The sequence below is a fragment of the Megalobrama amblycephala genome, linkage group LG1 (assembly GCF_018812025.1).
Source record: "Megalobrama amblycephala isolate DHTTF-2021 linkage group LG1, ASM1881202v1, whole genome shotgun sequence".
Classification (NCBI taxonomy): domain Eukaryota; kingdom Metazoa; phylum Chordata; class Actinopteri; order Cypriniformes; family Xenocyprididae; genus Megalobrama; species Megalobrama amblycephala.
The window spans coordinates 22,957,122-22,983,293 of NC_063044.1; the positions used below are offsets into that span (position 1 = coordinate 22,957,122).

The 26,172-nt window shown below is 39.6% G+C and overlaps 1 protein-coding gene across 1 annotated transcript in view; it reads right to left on the reverse strand.

Annotated features, from left to right (window-relative positions):
* Positions 1–2,422: 2,422 nt before the first annotated feature.
* Positions 2,423–26,172, reverse strand: part of LOC125262745 (NACHT, LRR and PYD domains-containing protein 3-like) — a 31,660-nt gene continuing 7,910 nt past the window's right edge. Inside the window, exons 6-7 of the mRNA XM_048181660.1 lie at positions 4,749–4,795; positions 2,423–3,349 (exon numbers count right to left, since the gene is read on the reverse strand). Of these exons, the coding sequence (XP_048037617.1) occupies positions 2,823–3,349; positions 4,749–4,795 (574 nt within the window). The 3' untranslated portion in view covers positions 2,423–2,822. The remainder of the gene's footprint in view (positions 3,350–4,748; positions 4,796–26,172) is intronic.

Sequence of the window (26,172 nt, forward strand, 5' to 3'; positions counted from 1 at the left end):
ATGTGGACGTTGACTCTGTTTCATGTATCGCCTCAGATGAATAGTGCACACTCTCTGTGGTTGTGGCAACAATAGCAGATAATGAGGTGACTTGCGAACGTCTGACATCTCTCTCTTTTCAAACATTAAATAAACAGAGAATATTTGTTTTGCATTATTTAAAACCTGATGTTTCAATGTTTCTTTAGACATGTCTCATGTTTGTGTGATAAGTATTCATTAAGTTACAGTTCATTTTCTAACGAGAATCAGAATGACTTTGAGAAAGAGATGGCAGATAGCGCATCATGTTAGTTTTCTTTATTTTGCAAAAAGCACATTTTGTTTTTACTCTGAGTGCACACAAATAAAAGTAGACATTCTGTAGTTTCATTTGATGTATTACTTTTAACTGTATGACAAAAAATTACAGAATATTTGAAGTCGATTTTGTGAAGAAAATCCAGAGAAACATGCCGGCGTGTTTCCTGACCCCAGAGGGTTAATCATACGAACAGCAGTGACCACAATGTCTACAGTGCTGATGTTCCTGAGTTCCTCTGGGACCGTCCAAGAGCCTTTGTGCAGCATTGCCTGACAAACCAAGAGGAGGCTTATTACAGGTTCAAGAGCAGAGGATGGGCTTTATAAAGTCCAGAGAAAGCAGCCGTGTCAATGGTGCTCTGTGGACCCTGGAAACAAAGACCGTCATGTGAATGCAGATCTTTCACATACACTTTTAAAACCTGCAAGCATTTTTTCTTCTTCTTTTTTTTCTCTCTCTTCAAACACATGGACAGTAAAATGATATTGTGAAGCTGAAACTTCCAACCCAGAAAAGAAGAATTGAGAAATACAAAATGTGGTAAGGTTACTGAGGGCAGGATTACATTGTGTTGTTGTAAGAGACACAGGGCACAAGTCTGGATCTTGGAAAAAAAGATCACTGACAGACTGTGCTACAATAGATTTAGCAAGTGAGAGGAGGGTTAAAGTTATACATTTACTAATTAAGCAGAGCTGAACAAGCATGTAATTGCTGAGGTAGACAGTAAAGGTGTTTGTCAAGGTGATACATGCATATTTGGACACTTTGAAGCTCAAACAACACCAAAGCTAACACTGGCTACCAGTGTTTCAGTATTTTCACCTTCATGCCTCTGCTTTGGGAACGTGACAGATTTGATACCTGGATGTTTGAAAAAGTGATAACTAGGGTAAATCTTGCAATGTTTATATTTTACTCAATAACACTGGTAGTAACTAATCTGAAAATAGAGGCAATAATCACTCCATTTCATTAGCATCTGGAAATAAAATGAAAATGTTAGACTGTTGACATTTAATTTTATCACATAGTTTTTAAAGTGAAGAAAATGAAAGTAAATGTTCTCTTAACAGCGTATTGATTTGTTTTATTATACGCTGATGTTCTCCCAAATGATAAGTGATTTTCCTTCCAATCCGTGCAATCCTTCTGCTAGCAGATGTCCTAAATATGGATCAGTATGAGAATTGGACTCACTTTCAGGAAAACAATGTTACGCTTGAGGTGAGAATCTTCACAATTATACATTCACTTTCCACTCCAACAGAATTAAGTTCTGCGTGTTTATTGACCATTATATTGCTCTTCAGATGTAACCTTAAGATGAACCAGGCCAAATTGTTTGGAAAAGATTAGAAGTACTAGTTTTAACTTTGTGAATGATTGAATGTTTTGACTCATTTACTCAGGAAGTATAATGGCTGTGAAGACAAAAGAATTGGGAGGATTCTGGAGAAATGGTGGTCTCTGTATCACACAAAGATGGGAACAGTTGTGGGGCTTTTGTACTACTGATAAAGCATAACAAACATTTATTGACACAACTTGTTTCCTTATGTAACTTAATTTTTCTGTAGAAGTATTGTTCATTATTAGTTCACGTTAGAGGGATATTTCACCCAAAAATAACAATTTGCTCTTCATTTACATTACATTATTTATTGTTCTAAACCAACTTGAGGGTGAGAGAAGAAGTTTGTGACAGAATGACAGAAGTATTTTTGGGTGAACTATCCCTTAAAGTAATGCACTTAACTAATTTTAACAAATGAAACCTTACTGTAAAGTGTTACCAGTGTATTTTTATGAGTACATGTTGCACATTTGTTTTTTTAAGTTTAATGTTTATTTTAAATTTTAAAATAAAAAGTATATTTGACATGAAATATCCATACTGTGTCTTTAAAAAACACAACTGATTGGAAAACTGAACAAAGGTAACAGGAAACTCATTAAACATACTAAAAGTCTGTGAATAACAAAACATAACTGTGACAATCAGATAATGTAGTTTTAGTAATTAAGGTATTGTTATTAAATGTCAAAAACTCTCCTGAAGGAATGGATTATATTCACATGCAGCTGATGATTCATACAGCATTCAGACATTTCAAATATTCATCATCAATTAGATCAAATCTGATCTCATTGTGTTTTATTATTTGAGCACAAACAATAGAGAAAAATCACATGAATTATGACAATGACATGTTCTTCATGAATAATTTTTGTGAAAGGCACATTTCAACTGAAAGGTAATTTTGACTAATAACAGAGATTGATGTGACACTACAATAAAAATGATTTCCATCAGCACTAGTAGAGGCTGAGAAAAGAACAGATACACACACACACTGATCTGACTGTCTATATGAGGAATTATTACACACATTTATTCTGACATATTTCAGTGACAAGTTCAGCTGCAGTATTAATGTAATGAAGAGAAAATAAGACACTATTATATCTCACTGTTACTGATTTATCGTGATTAATCTCTCTACAGTCTTCTGATTCAACAACACAGTTTCACTGATGATAGTAAACCAAGCATAAACCCAGGATAGAGTGGTTGAGTGAATGTGGTCTGGACTGTGTGGATGAGGCTCAATGTCTCTCCAGAGACGCTGTAGAAGGACAGAGTTCCTGCACTGTGATCCACATACACTCCTATTCTATGCCTGATGGACTCTACAGGGAGATCAGTCACTATCTTATTGTGTGTGAATGAAAAACTGGAGCGAGAGCAGATCAAACTCCAGGACTGATCATTACGTCCGAACACACACTCATAACCCCCTCCCTTCCTGCTGATGCTCTTATATGACACGGATATAGACACATAATCTCCACTCCACTCAACCTCCCAGTAAGAGCGTCCACACACACTCTCTCTACACAACACCTGCTGATACATATCAAATCTGTCCGGATGATCAGGATATGGCTGCTCTGTGAGAGTGTCAGTAATCACTGTGTTGCTTTCAGACAGACGGAGGCGTTTATTCACTGTGTTCAGATCCAGATTGAGCTGATGGGAATCTGATGGAGATAAAACACATCACAATCAGGAATTATCAATCTGTCTGATCTTTTAACCTACACTGTAAAAATTATTTTTGCTGCTTGAAAACTGGTTAAAACTACACAATTACTGAACATTCTGTCCTAATTTAATTGTGTAAAAGCCACTTTATATATGTAAAACTGAAGTTTACTTCATCCATTTGTGTTGAATGAACAAACTGCGCAGTGGATTTTTTTTTCATTTGGATCTATTACAGAAACTTTGTATCTTATGTCTTAACATCAGACAAGTTAATTAAGGATTTTTTACAAATTCATATTACAGAAGCAAATTTTATCTTGATTTAGGATTTTTTATCTTATAAAGATAATCTTATAAAATCTCATCTGTAGTTCGGAAATCTTAAAGCTCCAAGTTCAGTAATCAATGCTGCATTCCTGCCATGTCATAATTACCGTAGGCTCAAGATGACAACACGTGATGTTCTATTCGGAGCTGTTCTATGCGTTTATATGGTGGCAGTCTTAATGGTTAAATGAGTCTGCAGCAGTCAGGTGGTACAGTGGTCATGTGGTACAAGTAGGAGCTCTTAGAAAAGCCCCATCTTACAAGCTCTAATTACAAGCTCTACCAGGACGTTAACACTTTTTTTTTTTAAGTTGAAACCTTGAAATTATTGTAATTTCAACATGGCATGAACACACTTCAACTCTCAGGTCTGTTATCATGCAACCAATGAGGTGCAAGCAGCTGTTGTGAAGTAAAATGCTGGAGATTAAAATGGAGAATCAAAACAGGTGTGCTTCTAATGAAGTGCTGCAGAAAGAGAAGTTTGGATCAGCTTGATGGAAAAGGTTTGCCTATCACTATATTTCATGGGAGTGTGTAATTATTTATCAGTGTTTTGTGTCAAAGTGGAGCACATCATTTGGGTGTTCAGAAAGTCTTCATCTTGATCTTCATCATTTATCATTAATAAATGTAATATCAATCTCAGACAGGGCTATTGTTATGTGTTATTTATAGTTAAAATCCAAAAAATAAAATTGCCATGGTTACCAAACAGATAAGATGGGATAAAAGTTAGGAATTTCTGTAATATGCTGAAGAGTAAATGTTGAAATTAAGTAGTATTTTAGGTTTTTGAGGGAAAGACCTTTTAGTGTTTAATGTTTAGTTCTCAAGTTTGCTTGCACATATAATCTTTAACCTAATAAGGTTAAGCGTATTTGGCTTGCTTTCCACAGTGGAGGGGCTTGAGGAAGCAGCTTCAACTCACTTCACTTCAACTTCAACTGAAATTACGTTTAGGAACTTCACTTATGAAGAGAGAGAGAGAGAGAGAGAGAGAGAGAGAGAGAGAGAGTGTGTGTGTGTGTGTGTGTGTGTGTGTGTGTGTGTGTGTGGACGTACATTTGTGTAGTCCTGCTGTAATCCTGAACTCTCCCCCATGGTCCACACTAGAAAACACACAGTGACACAGTTAGTCAGTAAACACACACACACACACACACACACACACACACACACACACACACCTACACACACACAGACTGTTTTTTTTTTTTTTTTTTTTAAGTAATAAGGAATGACAAGGGCATTTTTCGGGAAAGTGTGTTCAAGTAGAGGTTTTTTTGGGTCAATTTGAATAAATCTATACTTGAATTCAAAGAGACAATATATTATATGCATGACCTGACGTTTTATCTAAAATGAGACGATGTGAGCATTATGGAGCGCTAAATATTCATGCACGCTGGAAGACATCCTCACACAGAAAGTTCACAAGTGAGATTCATATAAGTACTGTATTAAACTTTAAAACATTCTAGGAAATCCCTTATATGGACATCAGATATCACTACAGCTGAATAACATGCAGATAAGAGATGTTTTGACTGATGAAACATGAAGACAATAAACATACAATTGCAATGACATATCTGTGTTTATCTGTGTTCTTAAAGCCATCTCGGGTATTTTCATAAGAATGATGTTTATCTATAATGCATCGCTAATTGACATAACCTGTAAAATAGAATTTTGTAAAATAATATATTTTCTGTCACTATGTTAAGAAGCAACATGGACCACAGATCCCAAATTATATTTGTTATTCCTAAGTAGAAATACACTGTTAATTTTAATTGCACAAATTGAGCACAAATCAACAATACTGTTTTGTGCGATTTAGACGAAATGCTATCAGTTGTGTCCAATTTAGACATCACAGGTCCTGAATTATATTTGTTATATCTGCGGAAGGAAAATTTACAGGAAAATTTAAAACCATTCCCATGATGGATTGTCGTTTAAATTAACAATCAATTAATCGATTAATAATCAACCTTAATACTGCAAGATGCGTATACTGCATTGACATATAGTCACTGGCATGAGCAAATGCTCAAAACACCAGCTTCCTCATCTGAATGAAAAGGGCTTTTTTTAGTTCACATATAAATAAAAGGCTAGTAGTAGGATTATAAAATATATCAATGTGATTTATGATCATTTGATAAAATTACGTGAGAGTGCTGTAGTTATGTTTGGGACAATTTTATTTTAAATATTCATATCCTGTCATCATTGTGCTAGTCCTAGTATTGTATTTTAAAACACAAACACAAAAGTTGCAATTAAATTGATCGTCATTTAGAGTAAAATTATTAGTACATAGGGCTGTGCAGGTCAATTTTTTGTTTGTTTTTGGTTAGCCAGAGAAGTTTTCTTAATCTAAATAGAATGTTAGTTTTTGTTTTAATGTTATTCTTACATTCTCCTAATGTTGTTCTAACATTCTCAGAACATTCCCCAAACCTCTTTACTTCGATATTTACCCTGCGGAATGTCAGTAATCATCCAGCACACCCATTACCCAGTAGGCTAAACAGTATGGAAGATGGATGTATGAATGCCTATAATCAGTATTATACAAACTATATCTTTTTTTTTAATTATTATTATTTAATAAAAACCATTCAAGCACATCAACCATCATATGGAAGATTAAATAAGATTAAATTTGTCCATTAATATGTAAGATTTAGGCTTTTAGATTTCATGGGGTACCCAGATTTTACAGTTCTTCAGCACCAAATAACAGTGACTTCAGCGCAATCTATGGTTTTTAAAATATGAAATTTATTCACAGACATTAAAAATTAATAAACAATTATTTGACAAAGTAGGATATTTATTACCACTTGAATTGCACAGTTTAGCGAGACATGCTTCTTTTGGTCCATAAACAAAAATCAAATCTCTCCAAAATCATATTTACTCTCATATCTATATTAAAGCTACAGTCTGTAAGTTTTGCCTCTTTGTCGCCATCTCTGTTTGAAACTCGCAATTGTAGTTATTTGCGGAATTATTATCTTTATGTGGGTTGAACATCGGCATGGCTCCTCAGCACGGATGAATCTAATGTTTGCTGTCAGTCACCGTTGTGGATACTACAGATTCACAGATTCTGTCTTGGAAGTATGACCAAAATTAGAATTTTCACCAGAAAATCTGAACAAGTAAGTAACATGTCTGCCAATTTGTTCTGACCAACTAAATTAGAATGTTTAGTATATTAAGCACATAATTAGTGTGCGAAAATAGAGCACTTTAAGTACATTATGGAAGTGTACTTTTTTCACCTGGGTAAGTATCAAGCTCTCTCACTGGACACACAAAGTTCAGTTTTTCCTGGTCCTGATCTCCAAAAGGATGAGGGCAGAAGGCTTGAAAAAAGATGCAGTGGTACATTGGTTGGCACCTTAGGGACATAGCCGGGTTTTGGGTAAAGGAATGCCTTTACCACCCCCGGTGCGAACTCAAGGCATGTGTGGGATACCGACAGGGCTTGGAGATCTCCTACTCTATTTAGAGAAGATATGGTTAGAAGGAACACAGTTTTAAGGTCAGAAACTTTTCTGGAACTGTCTCAGTTAACTGAATCCCACTGTCACATTCTGCACCAAGAAGTGAAAACTCTCCACTTCAGGACATAAAGTTTCCCCGTGGAGGGAGCTCTGGTGTGAAGTATGGTCTAAACAACCTCAGCTGAAAGTCTTGAATCTATGAGTTGGGCCCCCTCAGAGGCCAAATCCGCAGGTTCCAAATCTCCAGGTGGGGGTAAAGGCGTCTATATAGTTAATAAGACAGTTGTCTATATAGTTCAGAATACAATTTCCTTGCAGTCTGAGCGGCATCAGAGCTGCATCCACACATTTTGTGAACATTCGGGGTGATAGAGCTAGGTCTAAGGAAGAATTGGATACTGGTATGCTTCGCCCCCGAAAGCAAATCTCAGGAACTTGTTGTGTTTAGGAAGGATGGAGACACAGAAGTATGCATCCTTTAGATCTATCAGGATGAACCAGTCTTTGGATCTGATTTATGTCACAATCTTCTTCAAAGTCAACATTTTGAACTTAGCTTCTTGACTGAATGATTCAGAACACAAAGATCTAATATAGGACACAACCCTCCATCCTTTTTGGGAACAATGATGTACCAGCTGTAGAACCTGAATTCTGTCGGGTGAAGGAACCCAATCACTGATAGAGACTTTACTTCTTATTCTATCACCAGAGCCTGCTCAGGATGTACTAACGTAAGTAGAATCCAATTGAATTGTGGTGGATGAGAAACAAACTGGATTCTGAATCCTTTTTCTGTAATCTGCAGAACCCATCGAGATACATTTGGCAGAAGCCTCCAATCTGCCAGAAAATCTACTAAGGGAACCAGCCTCTCAAGACTGGCCTCTGGTGTACTCAAAGCAGCCACTTCAGTGACCGGAAACACTCGACTTGACTGCTTTTTGATCCTCCTCAGAGCATGCGAGCGTCTTAAGCTTGCTGGAAACTGCTGTGCCCTGAGGCACCAAGAAGAGAAGTCCCGGCGGTTTGGGGACGGCGAGGAGAGGTAGCACTTAAATCCCTCCACCTGCTTTTTCATTATTCATGGCATCACCAAAGAGGCCAAAAGGCAATAGTGGAGCATCCAGCTAAAAGGCTTTTACCTTTTCTTTGGTATCTGATAGGTTGAGCCAAAGATGTCTCTCTGTGGTCACTAGGGCTGCCATAGACTGCCCAATAGCTCTAGCGGTCTCCTTGGTGGCCCTGAGAGACAAGTCTGTGGCCCAACATGGTCCAAGAGTTGCGTTGGGCCACAGATTTGTCTCTCGGGGCCAACAAGGAGACCGCTAGATCTACCCCCTCTCCATCATCCAAAGCCCTCAGCAGATCAGTCTAGTATGCATGCAGAATAGACATTGTGTGCAGACATGCACCAGCCTGACCTGACGCCGCTTTAGTGTTGATGTAGTATTTAATGGCTTAGTGGGCAGTGTTGGGACCTTCAGGGACGATGCTGAGCTAGGGGACAGATAGCTTATGAGTGCTGCATGAGAAATAACATCCACCAGCTCCTCATATGCTAGGGGAAAGAGATGGCGATTCCTCTTCAATGCTCAGCACATTCAACTCCTCAGAGCCGGATAGCTGAAGCACCGGGCTCTCCCCCGGGTGGAAGAAGCCACATCACGGGCTTCCGATCCAAGCAAGAGAGTGAGTCATTGACTCAGTGCGAGTTCCCTCGAGCTCCCCTTTTTATGTGAACCTTGCACTTGCATTTTTTGCACTTTTTATGGCCTCTGGACAATAAATTAGTTGGAGCTTTTTTGACTTCATTCTCATGTGCGGATCTTTCATTCTTTTTGATCTTGGTTTCATCTTTTTGAACGCATCTCACTGTGGCGCTACACTTTTCTGTCTTTTCTTATACTTGTAAATTAAAATAAATAACTACGTAACTGGCCTATTGTTTTTCTTAAGAAGTCTTCACATTTTACCTCAGGTTTTACGCTTTTATGCCATGTCTGTTTTACCTCAGAGATCAGCAGAATAAGCTGACAAACCAAGAAGGTAAGATGAATTCTTTACTATTTTTGGGAAATAATTTGTTGTTGTTGTTTGTTACTGTTATTATTATTATTATTATTATTATCATCATCATCGTCATATAATCATGCTGTTTATTGTTTTGAATGGTTTAAGTTTAATGTAAATAAAAACAAGTTTAGCAAAATTAAATTGATAAATTACAGTAAGCCAAACTTGAAAATACAATACAATTTATTGGAGTATCTTTAGGTATAACTAAATGCTTGTTCATTGAACTTTTATAAAATGTTGTGTGTGTGTGTACACACACACACACACTTATTATATTTAGCACATTTATTTATATATATTTATATTAGCATTTATTTACACAGACATTTCTTTTAATTTGTAATAGTATTTCACAATATTACTGTTTCTACTGTATTTTTGGTGAAATAAATGCAGCCTTGGTGAGCATAAGAGACTTCTTTCAAAAACATTAAAAAATGTTTCAAACTTTTGACAGGTTCTGTAAAGTTTATAACACCATAAATATCTTATGAATCTCTTATGTTTGTTACTTTTGATCAATTTCATGTATCCCTGTTGAATAGACTAGAACAGACTGAATAGAAATAGAATTATTTATTTTTAAAAATGTAAAAAAAAAAAAAATCTTACTAATCTTACTAATGTTTTAATTGTAATATATTATATGCTAATTGTGATATTTCATTAAGTATTGTAATGTGGTCATGATTTCAGGTCATCAGCATGAAGAAGACTTTTTTCCCGGGAGAGTCAATATGTCCTTCAGGAAAGGTCCTTCAGGCCATTTTTTACAGGACCCATCTGAAGAGGCAAAAAGAATTAAAGACAATCCTTCTTTGCAGGACAAGTCAGCACCTCAAAGAGAAGATCTGGTCAAGACCAATGCCCATTCTGTTGTGTTACACAGAGGAGGGGATGTCTCTGACAAGCAAGAAGTGTTAGGAGAATATGTTCTTCAGTTTGGCAAGTACAAGGGCAAGTCCTTCAAGTGGTTATTGGAGAATGATGTTGGCTACACTTTGTACCTGTCCAGTAAGGTTGAGGAGGAAGAACAGGCTTATTTCCTTTCTTGCATTCTCAAGAATCTTCAAGGAAATTGAGGATCTTAAACAGTATTTGTCTCAAAGTCTAGATCCAGTGCCAGTCTTGTCAGAGCATGACAATATTGTTGGATTTGGAACAAGAGCACAAGATTCTTGGAGAAAAACTTGGAATACCAGGGCTGATGGATATGCTTCCTTTATAATGAGGCAGAAATGTGTTCCAGGAAGTAAAATGTATCTGTTGCAGCAGTAAAATCAAAGCAGCAGCAAAACCAACTGCCCAAAAACCCTCCTCCGTTACCCTCACCGTCATCTTCCACTACAAGGCCTCTGGTTCTTTCAAGTACTGCCTCTGATCCAGGTGAGTTAAAAAAATACATGCATATTTGATTAAAAGCCTCCTGATGCATTAAAGCCTTCTGGTGCATTTGTTTTATTTCATAGTAATGGAGGAGGATGAGGAACTGGAGAGGATGATGTTGAGTCTTTCTCCAACAAAATATCTCACACAGCCGAGTAAGTGAACCAACAATCATTTTCAGTGTCATATTTGTTATATGTAGCCATGTCTTGTTCACTGAAGTTGTACATACTTCAGTGAAAATTTTCAAATTTTAATGCTTAATTTTTTAGGATCGTCTGCAGCCCCTGGATCCACATTCTTATCTAAAAGATGTTAACACTGGGTGAGTGCACTTCATGAATTGTATGCATGCTATTTAATTGAATTTGTTGTCTTTAACTAAAAACTATACTTACATTATAACAATTAAATCTGAACATTGTTAGAATTTTCAAACTAGAATCTTTAAATAATTATGATTGTAGTCACTGATTTGACCATTTTATTTTAAACAAAATAGACAAGACAGTGAAACATGCACATTCAATGTTTATATATATATATATATATATATATATACATATATATATGTATCAGGGGTCTCAAACTCAAATTGGTGGGGTGCCGTTTCTGTGATTGACACCTCACAGGAGGGCCATATTAACATTCAAGCGCAAGAAAGCGCAACATTTCAGAAAATTTACTTTGCATTATTTCTCATTTACATCAAATTTGCCTACTAAAATATCTTTATACCTATACTATAAATATTCTATTTACCATACTAAATGTAAACAGCAGTGTCTCTCTCATTGTTACAGAGTGTAATATAATTATATAATACTATTACTAATATAATACTACTAGGCCTAATATACTATTAATTGCAATAGTCTGGTGCAACTTCTCACATCCAACAAGGTACATGGAATAAAAAAAATATAGTAATTTAGGAACAAAACCATCAACACTTGTGGTGTGGAGGGGTCAGAAATAAACAAAAAACTGGAGCTATATATATATCAACTTTATTTTGCCAAAAAATAAAAATCTCTCATTGTTACATACATTATTAGTTTTTAATATTTAGTGGAAGTATTTTCCCTTACTTTATGTTAGCTTAAATAACATTAAAATTTTGCACTGACCAACACTGTACTGAACAAATACAATCCCTGAATACATTTGTACACTCTTCTGTTTCTTGACAGACACCTGGCAGCGCATTTGTCCAAGATGCCGTTTGAGCATCGGTAACGTTTAATGGCTGCATCGGACACGTTTCGGTGGTTTAAATCGACGCTCGTGACTTAAAGTCGAGTGCTTTTACTGTAATTTGGGCAAGAGCGCTCATAATAGAAGCGACTCATGGTTGCATAGCAATGACAGACGTCACTGGAGCGAAAGCGCTTTGGAAAGAAGGAGAATGCGGCTCGGCCGCTTATGTGACGCGATATGTGAATGCCCCCATAGAACGGCGACTTTTTCTTTGCATATCAGACAGGTAGCAACTGGAGGAGAATGATAATAATAATAATTTAGCGGGCCGGATTATGTTTTATTTTTGAGATCAGTTGCGGGCCGGGTAGAGGAGGAGGGCGGGCCGTAAACAGTTTGAGACCACTGATATATATACATATATATATATATATATATATATATATATATATATTTGAATACAGCCTCAGCCTCCACCATCATCACTTGCAGTCTCCTATTCTCCCATTCCACCAGCTCCTGCGTGTAGGCCTTCTTTACAGGGTAAAGGCTCTGTACCTACAGCACCTGCACCAACAACCTCCACACAGACCGAGGCCCATAATATCCCACAATGTAGCCTTGGTGAGCATACAAGACTTTTTTAAAAAAACATTAGCAAATTAGAAATGTTTCCAAACTTTTGACAGGTACTGTAAAGTTTGTAACATCATCACATGCAGTCTCCCATTCTCCCATAATACAAAACCAATAGTTAGGATTGATTTCTAATTAGATCTAAATGTAATAACCATTTAAAATTGGAGTCAGATTAAGTAAAATTGAAACTAAATTCTAAAAATTAAGTGAACTTCACAAGGGGAGCTGAAAAAATATACACGCATTATATCTTCGTTAACATACCACACCCCTAATATTATGAAGAGTCTTGACGTGTTCTATGGGTTTGCATGCATTTACATTACTACTTATTAACACATTTACTTAGAGACAGGACTACAGGGTATTAGAATGACATTACATTTTTCTATGTTAGGGAGGCATAAACCACCAGCAACACTCTCAAAACCAGACCGGCCTGATGAACATTGTGCCACTGCATCTCCACGGCCAGTTTGGTGTATGGCAGTGCTTCAAGCATATCATGCCGACCTGTTGAAAGATTTGGACCAAGGCCAGGGTCTTTCCCTGATGCGGAGGCTGAGCTGCGGTGCACCACAGACCTGGCTCTCCACGCCACCAAACAAACTGCTGCTGCGATTGTTCGAGCGATGGTGGCAACGGATGCGGCAATCTCACCGCTTGAGCTTTTTGGGACCTCTGTTGAGGCAGTGGTTGGGAAGTTCGGGGAGGCGAGAGCGTGCTCAGCAGCATTTAAATCCTGTATACAGCGCTGGTCCGAATCTGCAGTCAGGGGGACCTGGCCCATCATGGTCTGAGGATCATAGACAGGGCCTGAGGTCTAGCGTCACCTCTTGGGCCCCTCCTCCTCAGAGGAGCAGGTCTCAGAGAAGGCGCAACACTTGAAAGAAAAAGCAGGATCTGAGAGAGGTGATGCAAAGCCAGTGTTTCCTCTCTTGAAGGTTTTTCCATCTGTCTCTCCTCTTTTTCTTCTTTCCCCTGTACCCTTTTTCTTGTTCTGCGCATGCACTGACATCAGGCCTGAAGCCTGGGCCCGATGATGAGTTTGTTCACATTCTGGAACTCCTTCTGAGGGTTCGGCTTAGTGCTTGATATTGATCACTGCCATTTTTAGACTGCTAAGGTTTGGCAGGCCATTTTTACATTCAGCTTGAGAGGTTGCTCCCCTCTTTCAGGGTTTAGGCAATTTGCTGAGCTCTACTCCCAGGGATGCCCATCTCTGGTCCGGTGAGTCGGTACTGCCTTTTTGCAGTCCTTCTCACAGGTTTCTTCCTCTCTGAGGAAGTTTGTAGAGATTCTGTTTTTTCAGATATGTTGTTGGCCTGACTAGCCCTTGTCTGGGCCGGTTCAGCCTCCCTGGTGGCCCTTGGGGTTGACTTTTGTTCCCCTGGTAAGTGGCTGGCCAGACTCCTCTCGGCCCACTGGCCATTCTCCCTTAAAGGAACCCCTTCTTTTGAAGCTGTTGGTTCCAAGCCTTTGAGCGGCCTTGGCAGGCCTTCACTCTATGGAGGCCTTTGAGGCTTTTTAGCTTGGGCAGTGGCTGTAGGGAGTTATGTCACTGACAGCCTGTGACCAGGGGTTGAGTGTTTGCTCTCTTCTCAGCCATTTTGGCGTGCACTCCCCTCAACATGGCTGCGTGGGTATTCCGTTCCCCATATGCATTCTAGGACACAGTGTGAAGTTCCCTTTCGAAAGGAAATGTTCCCTGAGAACAGGGAACGAGACATTGCCTGCTACAGTCAATAATATGTATATTACTGTTCTATAAATAAAATTAGAAACTTACTATTTTTGGTGTTTATTGGGTTATATTTCATATATGGGTTAAATATAATGTGAAACTCTTTAAAAAAAAATCTAAAACATAAAAGGTCTATAAAATGATCAAAAAGTTATTTTCAATTATTCACGTTCAAATATTTTCTATATTAAAGATAACTATACCCTATTCTAATGTAAATGTTTATTAAGATTATTGCACATTTTATACATCCTACACAATAACAATTCTTAACAGTTGTATTTTATCTTTGTGGACAAAGTTTGTTTATTATATGTTAATCGTACTTAAATTGTATCTAGATGAAAAACAATTACAAATTCATTTTGTGGTTGAGGTGGGATTCGAACTTCTAATTTAAAGTATTATTTTTGGCCCGCCTCCCTGGAATTTCCTCCATTCCTATTGGCTAGCAGCGCTCTACACCTATGCGTGGTTGGCCACCACAGGCATTGCGAGGTGAATGCACTACCGATGATGCTAAACACCGCATTCTCTGGCAATCATCAGCGTGCAGTAGTTTAACTGCAAAACTCTCGCTGTTACACACACAATGCGAGTGGATGTCTGTTTATCACAGCTGACATGCAACAAAAAGAGCAGATGATGAACGAACAACAAAGAAGCACAAAAAATTAACGTACAGTACACACGAGTTTTCAGGCCTTCCTGCTTAGCTCTCTCCTGCACTGGAAAGCTTTTCTAATATAAACGTGGGTCCTAAAGCGCTTGCCCAGTCATAAACCTTCATTCCAGTGATATTCTTTTTAGCTGTTTTGTATTGTGTCCCATTTCTCGTTCTGCAGTTTTTTTCTTATTTTCAAATCTACCTCTTGCTCGTTCTCTCTCCTCGACCATCATACGCCCCCTAATGCTGATTGGTTAGACGTTTGTTGTTTGTATCGGCCCGACTTTTAGTTGAAAAAATGGATACCCCACCTTTAACTCTCTACCAAGTGTTTTTTATTGTCCAAAAGACTGTAATTCATTTTTGACAGTTTTTGTGGATAAGGTCTCTAAAATAAGGGAGTCAATTACTTTATTAGTTAAAGGTGATAGAGAGGATTTTTTTGTCGACTGAGAATCCAAAGACTGTTACTGAGTTTTTTAAATGATTGCATGCGTAAGAACAGCCCCCCTCCTTCACAGCTCATTTCAAAGGAACGCCTCCCAAAACTCGTGCACGAGTATTGGAACACGAGTGTTTATCACCGGCATTCGCTGTGTCGTGTTTTTTGGATTCATTATGTCGGACTCACTGCAGGTAACTCATAATCTGCAGTTGTTACTCCTGTCTCCTGACAAAAACATTGCATGCGGCGCCTGTGGAGTGTGGAAAGTTACTGGAGAGCGCAGCCGCGCTCGTCTCTCACAAGGAACGTCACGGCAGTGATTGACAAGCCAGAGGGCCAATCCGTGCACGTCTCTCACAAGGAACGTCACAGCAGTGATTGACAAGCCAGAGGGCCAATCGTTTACGCGATGATCGCGTAAACGATTGGCTGATGTTTTTAAGGCCCTACCTCGCGCACAGATGATGTATATTAATATTATTCCTTTCAGTGCACTTAATAAATAGTCTTTTATCAATTAGTAAAGACAGTTTCAAGTAATATTGCAAAAATGTATAAAACAAAACATCCTCTTTAGCACCTTTAATGAATTACTATAATAGAAAAAGCAGTAGCCAAGCACCTGATAAATGAAAACAACATTTTTGAGAAATTTCAGTCAGGCTTCAGAAAAAAACACAATACAGAAACTGAATGAACATCTTCTGAATGAGTACAGAATCTCCCGAATGAAAGCACAGACGAGGAAGTCGCAGAAATGAGAGATCTCATATGTAAGCAAATGCATATGAAAAATAATGTGATCATCAACAATAAAAGCATATAAATGTAATAGGAGTGACCCTGAATAGTCGACGTTTTGATGCTTCGATAGGAGGAGCCTGATTCGACTTCCAATCTCACAGTCGAATCTTCGCAGAGATGTTATAAAATGATATATGGGGTGCTCAATATCTGATTTCACATAGATGTGCTGGTTCTCTCCCAATAGGTTAATATACAGCCTATTATAATAATGCTGTAAATAAAAATGTGAAAAGAAAGAAGCTTTTAATAAATATTTTTAATGTGCGTGAATAAATCCAACCACCCCTGTGACCGATTAAGTTTCACTTCCATGAATTGGATGCATTTTGAAATGGTAAAAGATGATCCAAAAAACGTATGATGCAAGTTGTGCCATCAGCTCATGTCCTAATGCTCAACAATGACAAACACTGCGGCGCGCTTCTGCCGGCAAACGTTAACGAAATGACTACAGCACACTATTTGAAAAGACTCTAACGGACACAGGTAGATCGCGTTATTTTAATAATTTGAATGTATTTATTGATCACTCTGGGTTATCTAATTTAACTATTTGTGGCTTGTGTTTTGAATATGTTCCCCTGCACTTCAGGCATTTTGCAGTTATAACTTGATTATGACTATTTCATTTTTTTAATTAGGCTATTTTTATTTATTAGAACGGTATATTCTGTTCTAATTCAATTCTGTAAATTAATGTTTGATTAAACAATTATTAATTTTTTTTATTAAATTAATTTTAATTTTAGTTTTTTGGTGCATCAGTGTTGCACTGTAGAGTTAAAGCTTGCTCGCACAGGCAATTTAGCCGATTTAATTCGATTTGCCGGCATGTGAAATGCATATTGTAATGAAGCGGGACTCAGGGTAGGATCCATGTGCAAGCTTTATTTACACAGAGTTCGTAGTCAAACAGGCAGTGGTTGAACAACAGCAAACAGGTATGGCAGAGAGTAGGCAGAATCGTAGTCGAGGAACAGGCAATAGGTCAGGGCAGGCAGATATCACTCACAAGTCCAATAAACAATACACAGTCCAAGGGCGGGCAGCAGAGAATTGTAAACGAATATCAAACAAGTTAAATAACAGGCAGGCAGACAGACAGAATGAACAACGCTCAGAATTGCAACCAGTGTATACAAGACCTCGCAATGCTCAGAATTGCAACCAGCGTATACAAGACCTCGCAATGTGTGTGAGGATGTGACTAGCTTATATAGTCCAGGTAATGCGTGTCAGCTGGGTGTGGTGATTAGTGTTAGCTGATTGGTGGAGTGAGTGCAGGTGATTGGCAGGGAGGATTATGGGAAGTGTAGTCCGGGAATGACTGGAACCGTGACGCATATCTATCTGCAGTGCAGCTTTTCTGCAGTTTATATATATATATATATATATATATATAAGTGTGGCGACCAGGGCGGGCGAGAGCCATGAGGGAACGGCGCGAGGCTGGTGACGCAAGTGATAATGAGCATCACCTGGGAGGCGCACCGGCCTTGAGTCTCTCACGGAGGAGCTCCGGGAGCATAAAAGGAGGAGCGACGACCGTGAAGGACGAGAGAGGACCAGGCCTGGACTTTATTTTACGTTTTATTATGTTTGTGTGGCTGGCAGACGTCCGCGAGGGTCTGCCGGCATTACTTTCGTTTTGTTCTTTGTTTATTTTGAATTAAAGTTTGGTTGAATGTTCGCCAGTTCCCGCCTCCTTCTTCCTGTATATACGAAAAGTGTTACATTAAGGTTTATTCATCCAAAATGTTTTTATTCATTTTCTTCTATATCTTTGAGTGGTGTTCTGTACATCGTGGCTGTGAATGTTTATCCATATTGCCTTTCATTTGTTTAAAAAAGATAAAAATCATTGTCAGTTTCGTCTATCACTTGACAGGCAGTTTGGTCATTTTATTAGAAAGTTTCTCTGTGCTGTGTGTGAAAGAAAATAAAAGTTGTCTTAAGCCGCGGGTATAGGCCTTGCTTCATTTTCCGTGTCCCGCTCCATCTCGTGCATAGTTCAGTGCGCAAACCTTTCATAGTCTGTGCGCACTATCTATTAACTTGAAGTTAAGAGTGACAAATGATTTATTGATGGCAGAGGATAATACTGGCTGGAGAATACTGTGTTTTAATATTATTAGATATACAGTTCAATTTTAATTGTTACATTGCATAGATGGGTGGGAGTTGCGGGGGGGGCATTGGATTGGATTCGTTCTTCTTTGTCGAATAGAACATTTGTCGTGTTAGTTGGAGATGATTTATCCTCTCCTTGTTCAATTAACTGTGGTGTTTCTCCGGGCTCCCTGTTGGGGCCAGTTTTGTTTTAAATTGATATGTTACCTCTTGGATCTGTAATTCAGAAACATCATATAAATTTTCACTGCTATGCAGATGTTTTGCAGTTATATTTATCACTGCCATCTAATGATCTGTCAAACTTAGATGTCCTCAGGCATGCTTAGGAGACATAAAAAACTGGATGGCTTGTAATTTTTTTGCAGTTTAATAATAATAAACCTGAAGTACTGATATTTGGTCACAGCTCTAATAAAAGCAAAGTCAAGTCAGGTCTTAATTACATCTTTCCCAATATTCAACAGTTAATAAATAATCTGGGTGTTTATTTTAACTCCAAATTTAATTTTGAATATCATATTAAGACTGTTCAATCTTGTTTTTATCAGTTAAGAAATATTTCCAAGGTGAGACAAATTTTAAATTGATAAGGCACATGGATGCTTAATTATGCCTATTTTTCATCTTGTCTGGATTATTGATTATTGTTACAGTTTTCTTCTTTACAGCAAAGTACTTTATCACAGCTTCAATTGGTACAAAATACTGCTGCTAGATTACAGAGTCGAACTAGATCTTATAATCATACCACTCCAGTTTTTTTTTTTTTTTTTTTTTTTTTTTAACTTCACTACATTGGCTACCAATTCATTTTAGGATTGTTTTAAAGATATTATTATTGACATATAAAGTGCTTCATAGTTTGGCACTATGAAGTATTTAACAGAAATTTTAAGACCTCATGAAACAGTCAGGTGTCTCAGATCTTCAAATCATGGATTGTTGGCTGTTCCAAGATATGCAGAGTCTTTTTCTGTTTTCAAGTCTCTTTTTAAAAAAATGATGTGTATAGATGTGCTTTTACTACTGTGTGAAGTATTTGGATTCTTGTGGGATTTGGTTTTAAATGTACCAATAATGTTTCTGGTTATATATTTTGTAATGCTCTTCATGTCTTTTTGCCTTTTGTGAAGCACTGTGCTAAAAAGCTTTAAAAGTGCTATATAAATAAAGTTATTATTATTTTCCATGGAAAGAGTGAGTAACTGAAAGTGCGAGGTAGAAGTGTGCGTCAATGAACAGATGTGATTTACCTGTTTTTGAAGTTCATTATAAATATCAAAGCATTTATCATAACAATGTATATGATGTATATTATTATGTCATTATGCAATTTATTAGTGTTACAGCTGCATATTTGAACATGCCTTCCGGTGATATTCTGTAATACTCTTCATGTATAATGTTATATTCTGTAATACTGGATTTTTGCATGTCTCTATATGTTACTATAATTTTAGTAACTGAATCTCTCTTTGTTTGAAGTTTATATACGAGATGTTTATGCTTACATGAACTTTATGTAAATTATCTCAAGCAGTTATGGGTTTGAATGTGTTTACCATTTCTAACCAATAGGTGATGGGGTAACACTTTATTTTAAGGTGACGTAGCAACATATACTTACTATGTAATAACATTAAATTATGCAGGTAACTAAACCAAAACCTAACCCTAACCTAACCTATATAGTAAGTACATGTAATTACGTATTGTTACTCAGTACTTATTTGAAAAAGTACAATGTAACTACATCACCCTAAGATAAAGTGTAACCGGTGGTGATATAAGATTCCATTGTTGTCTATATAGTTTAATTCTTTCATAAAATTGAACTTGAGAATTTCTTCAAAGATTATGTAAACTGTTGTAAAAATGTATGTCTTTGGATAATACCCGAGACATGTAAGTTAATTAGGGCCTGAGTACCGATGGTGTGAGGACCCTATTGTAATTGCTCAGTCAATTATTCTTCTTCTCTGAAATGAATCGCATTTTTGAGGACCTAAACATGCTCGAAAACTCACGAAACTCTACACACATGTCAGAAGTGTGTGAAAATTTAAATCTAATATGGGTTTCAGAATTAGTTGTGGCAAAATGGCTCAATAGCACCACCTACAAAATTTCAATTAAGTGCCCTTCACGCTGTTTCACGTAAAAATATGAAATTCAATAGACACGTGTAACAATACCTACAAAAAAGTCCATAGGTGCAAAATCTGAAAACCCAAAAAGAACAACTCCTTGTTAAAGTCACCTACTTTAACAAACTCCTTCTAGAGCTTTAATCAGATCAACATCATACTTGGTCAGTCTAATCTTAAGGTCTTAGCAATGTTAAATTGCAAAGATCTTGAGTTTTCATTGAATGGTGTGTCCATGGCGGCCTGACAAAGTCTGATGTTTCACCATGAAACAGGAAGCTTTTGTAAGTCAGGCATACAATGTCCAACCTGCCCCAAACTTCACATGTGTGATAAGAGTCCTGGCCTGAAGACATCTACATGCAAATATTCAGTAAATCATAGCGCCACCTGTTGGCAACAGGAAATGGCATGCTTTACACCATAATTCAGTCCCTGAAACACATTTAAATATACCATGAAGTACCAAACATGCTAGAAACACGATAAATCATGCAACACTTGGCTAAGTACTAATGTATGCAATAAACACCACGAAATAGGAAGTTGTTGTAACTCAGGCATACAATGTCCAATCTGCTCCAAACTTCACATATTTGAGAAGAGTCCTGCCATAAACTCATCTACATGACAATATTCAGATAAAGTAATAGCACCACCCACTGGCAACAAGCAGTGATGTGATTAACACTGTGATGCACTACTAGCAACATACTAAAGTATGCAATTGAGTATTAAACATGCTAGAAACATTCTAAAACATGCTAGCAACACTTAGCTGAGTGCTAAAGCATGATATTATTGTCATGAAGCAGGAAGTTGTAACTCATGCACACAATGTCCAGTCTGCCTCAAACTCCACGTTTGATAAGTGCCCTGGAGTGAAGACATTTACATGTCAAAATTTAGTTAGTCATATCACCACCAGCTGGTTGCAGGAAGTGTGGCAAATACAAATAACTGACGTAGTCCTCCTATATTTCTATACTTAAATGCATATTGCCCACCATGCTTTGTTTTCCTAAAGCCACCGGGTGGCGGTGACATGGGTGCAATGGCCCTTTCATTAATCTAGATTTGTGTTCTTTTTTTGTTCAATTAATCTAGGTACATTACCTTTAATGCATCAAGGCCCCATTATTAACTCATTGGGGTTAACCCATGTGTGTCCCAGATATCAGCTCAAGTGCAACCCCTTTGTGTCCCACATGGGTGTGCTGGTTGGGACCCCTTGAGGAAAGCTAGATATCAGACACTGTTTTACACTATTTTACTGACGAAGTCGCAGGGTTTCTGTGCATGTATATGTTTGTGTGTGTGTTAACCCGGGACGTCATTCACTACCCCCCTCCTCGTTCATTTTTTAAAGTTAGACATCAACCTTCTTGGTATTCCTCAATCAATTTTTTATAAAGAATATAACAAGAAAAAAAATTATAAAAGAATGCCTATTTTTGTATTCATTTTTGTGTAAAAAATGTATAGGGTCGCAAATAACCCGAGGTGTGTATGAGTGTACGTATATTTTTTTCTGCACAAAAATAATTGAATCTTAGATGACGGAATAAGTGCAATTCACCTTTATTCAACAAGGCGGCAATGTCTGATACACAATGCTGAAGTGACGACTCATTCAGACAGAAAACTAAATAAGACAAACATGAAATGGCTCAGCAATTTACTGCAGAGCAAGTACTGAACGCAATCAAATATGACTGTCACTGGATGGATCTGGTGAAGCTGTTAGCGATCAAAATATTGATTTTGAAGATGTTGAAAATTATAAAGTTTTGAGAATATGTTTGAAATCGTGGATGGGCTCATATTCGCAACCTCAAACATAAAAACAGCCTATTTGCTGAATTTACTGGGAAATGAGCTCTGACAAGGACAGTGATGATGGCATAAAACATCTGCTCAAATGGAGCCCTTTCAAGCTCCAAAAGGTAACAAAATATGCTTTATTTTATTCTTCTGTAACTGTTACTCTAATATCAGAAGAGTTTTATATTATCGCGACAGGTAGAGATCTTTCCGTGTTAGATATTGATCCAGGTCGATAAAGACCCGAATATGTAAGAATGATTAGCGAAACATTCATGCATTTAAGGGTTAATGTGTACTGTATGGGATTCAACACTTATTAATTTGTATGGGACATAGAGCGGGAGAAAGCATGCTTTCCATAGATAAAACCTATGGAATCATGAAATAGTTTATAATTTTTATCCTATTGTTTGATGCAAGGACTTTTGAAATAACTGAAATCATTTGATGAAGTGGTATGGAACTGTAATGCAGTTGAGACCTGCCTGGAACTACTTTAGCCGTGCGTTTACTGGAAATAATTGCACACCTTAGAACGTTTGTGTCACAGACACGTCAGGCTCCACCTCCCTGCAATACCCACGCACTCAATCACCGGAGTTCTAATCACCGCCACCTGCACGTCATCATCCCCGCAATCACCAGCACTATATAGCCCACACTCACACACACAGTCTTTGTCCGGTCTCGTTTGATATACAGACTCATGTATACTTACCTCAAGGACTCCAACCTGCTACTTACCTGCTACCAGCGATCCCAGGCTCTCCAGTGTCTCCAGTCTTCCTCCTGTGTTCCTCCCTCCGTGTGTGTGAGTGTTCCTCGTCTGCCATTCTCCATCTCATCTACCACGACTTCCATCTACAAGCAACAAAGGACAGTATCAATTCCCCTATCATCACATTGAACTCTCTATCCACCATTTACTCACCTGCTCATTGCTGAATTTCAATAAACAACCTTACTTGCTTTTACTTCTGCCTCCGTGCCATCTGTACCGTAACAGAAGACCGGACCCGCAAAGTACGACAGGATATCAGCATGAGCCAACCAGACCCGTTCCAGGAGCTCGTGAGCGCGCTGCGCCGAGCACTCACTCCACCGCAACCACCGTCACCGTCACCAGCACCTGTCGCCGCTTCCTTGTTCACTTCTTCGTTTCACACTCCAACCCTGCACGCCAGTCCCATGGCCAGGCCGGAGCCCTACTCAGGATCGGTGGAGGATTGCAGCGGATTCCTCCTGCAATGTGAGCTGGTCCTGGAGATGCAATCGCAACTTTACCCCACTGACACCTCTAAGATCGCCTTCATAATCTCACAGCTACAAGGAAAAGCTCTCCGTTGGGCAGACGCACTCTGGATTCAGAAAGGCCCCGTGGTAAAATCATATTCTGCCTTCGTCTCTCATTTCCGCGAAGTCTTTGGAAAACCCCTTTCGGATTCATCAGTCGGTGAGAAACTCTATAATTTGAAACAAGGATCTAACACTGTGAGTGATTATGCATTGCAGTTCCGTACTCTGGCCTCCAGCAGCGGATGGAATGAACAAGCCCTCATCACTTCCTTCCGCCAGGGGTTGGAACCGAAGTTGCGATTGCATCTCGCTGCATACGAGGACAACATCGCCCTCAAACGCTTCATCCAACTCGCCATCCGCGTAGGCACTCGTATGCAGTCGTGTCTCGAAGAGCACCAGGGCCAGCCACTTCCTCAACATCTCCTCTGTCGGTCCGAACCCGTCAGCTCCCCAGAACCAGCCAATGAACCCATGCAAATAGAAAATTCTCGGCTCTCCCCCACTGAACGACAGCGCCGGCTGACCCTGAATTTGTGCCTCTACTGCGCCTCTCCTGGGCATGTACTCTGCGCATGCCCAACTTGCCCTCCAAGACCTCTGGTGAGTGCCATCCTTCCCTCCTTACTCAAGATGAAACCACTCACCACTGTTGTAAACCTTACTGCTGCAAATGTGTCTGTTCCAGTTGTCGCACTCCTCGATTCAGGGTCAGCCGGGAACTTCATCTCCGGGACCCTCTGTCGTCAACTCAAGCTCAAAACCTCGCCTTCGCCTAGTATCTATCAAGCCTACTCCATCACCGGAAAGCCCCTAGGCCGCAAGAAGATCAGCCGCTGTGCTGGACCACTGCAACTCCGCGTTGGCATTCTTCATGTCGAGGACATCCACCTGCTGGTTTTGGAGGAATCCACCGCTGACGTGGTTTTAGGGCGCCCGTGGCTCGAACAACACAGCCCAACCATCTCCTGGCGCACGGGCGAGATCCTGAAGTGGGGCGAACACTGTTTCTCAAGCTGCTTCTCCGGGTTTCCTGTTCCTCCATCTCCACGTCCTAAGGAAATCTCTGTCTGTGCTACCTCCATCGAGAAATGATCCATCGACATTCCATCCTGTTACGCCCCCTTCTGCGACGTCTTCTGCCCGCAACGAGCCTCCAAATTACCTCCACACCGGCCATGGGACTGCGCCATAGATCTGCTACCGGGTGAGCCAGTGCCACAGGGAAGGATCTACCCCCTATCTGTGCCGGAGGAGAAGGCCATGGAGGACTACACTGAAGAGGCCCTAAAGCAAAGATACATCCGTCCGTCTACTTCCCCTGCTGCTTCCAGCTTCTTCTTCGTGGCCAAAAAGGACGGAGGCTTGCGGCCCTGTATTGATTACCGCTCACTCAACAAGATAACCATCAAATTCCGTTACCCACTTCCCCTCGTCCCAGCGGCCCTGGAACATCTCCGTGGTGCCACTGTGTTCACCAAGCTGGACCTCCGCAGCGTGTACAACCTCATCCGGATACGCGAGGGGGACGAGTGGAAGACCGCCTTTGTCACGCCCACCGGCCATTACGAATATCTGGTCATGCCCTATGGACTAGTCAACGCCCCCTCTGTATTCCAGGATTTCATTCATGAGGTGCTCCGGGAGTTTCTCCATAAATTCGTGTTGGTGTATATCGATGACATCCTCATCTACTCCCGGAGCCTGGCCGAACATCGCCACCACGTTGCGGAGGTCCTCAAGCGCTTACGGCAGTTCCAACTGTTCCTCAAGGCGGAAAAATGCTCCTTCCACCAGTCATCCGTCCACTTCCTCGGATACTACATTGATCACAGTGGCATCCGGATGGACGAGGGGAAGGTGGATGCCATCCGGTCCTGGCCCACTCCCACAACTGTAAAAGAACTCCAACGCTTCCTAGGCTTCTCCAATTTCTACTGTCGTTTCATCAAAGGCTACAGTTCCATCATCTACCCACTCACCGACCTCCTTCGCCATCAGCCCAAGTCTCTGTCCTGGTCTGAAGATGCCACAAGAGCCTTTGAAGCCCTCAAGAATGCCTTCACCACCGCTCCCCTCCTCGTCCACCCTGATCCCAACTGGCCTTTCGTCGTGGAAGTGGACGCATCCACCACAGGAGTGGGAGCGGTTCTCTCACAGCAGCAGGGGCAACCAAGTAGACTCCATCCATGCGCCTTCTTCTCCCGCAAGCTCAACCCGGCGGAGGTCAACTATGACATCGGTGACCGTGAGCTCCTGGCCATCAAGCTCGCATTGGAGGAATGGAGGCATTGGCTGGAGGGAGCCAAACACCCCTTTCAAGTTCTGACCGACCATAAAAACTTGGAGTATCTCAAAGCTGCGAAAAGATTAAACCCCCGTCAAGCTCGCTGGGCCATGTTCTTTTCAAGATTCGACTTCACTATCTCCTATCGTCCTGGCTCCAAGAATCTCAAGGCTGACGCCTTATCCCGTCTCCATGCTCCCGATGAGAAAATTGAAACTCCAGAAACCGTCCTTCCAGAATCCATCTTCGTGAATCCCATCCAGTGGTCTGAAGAAACTCTGCCCTCCTCCAATGCCTCCACCCAC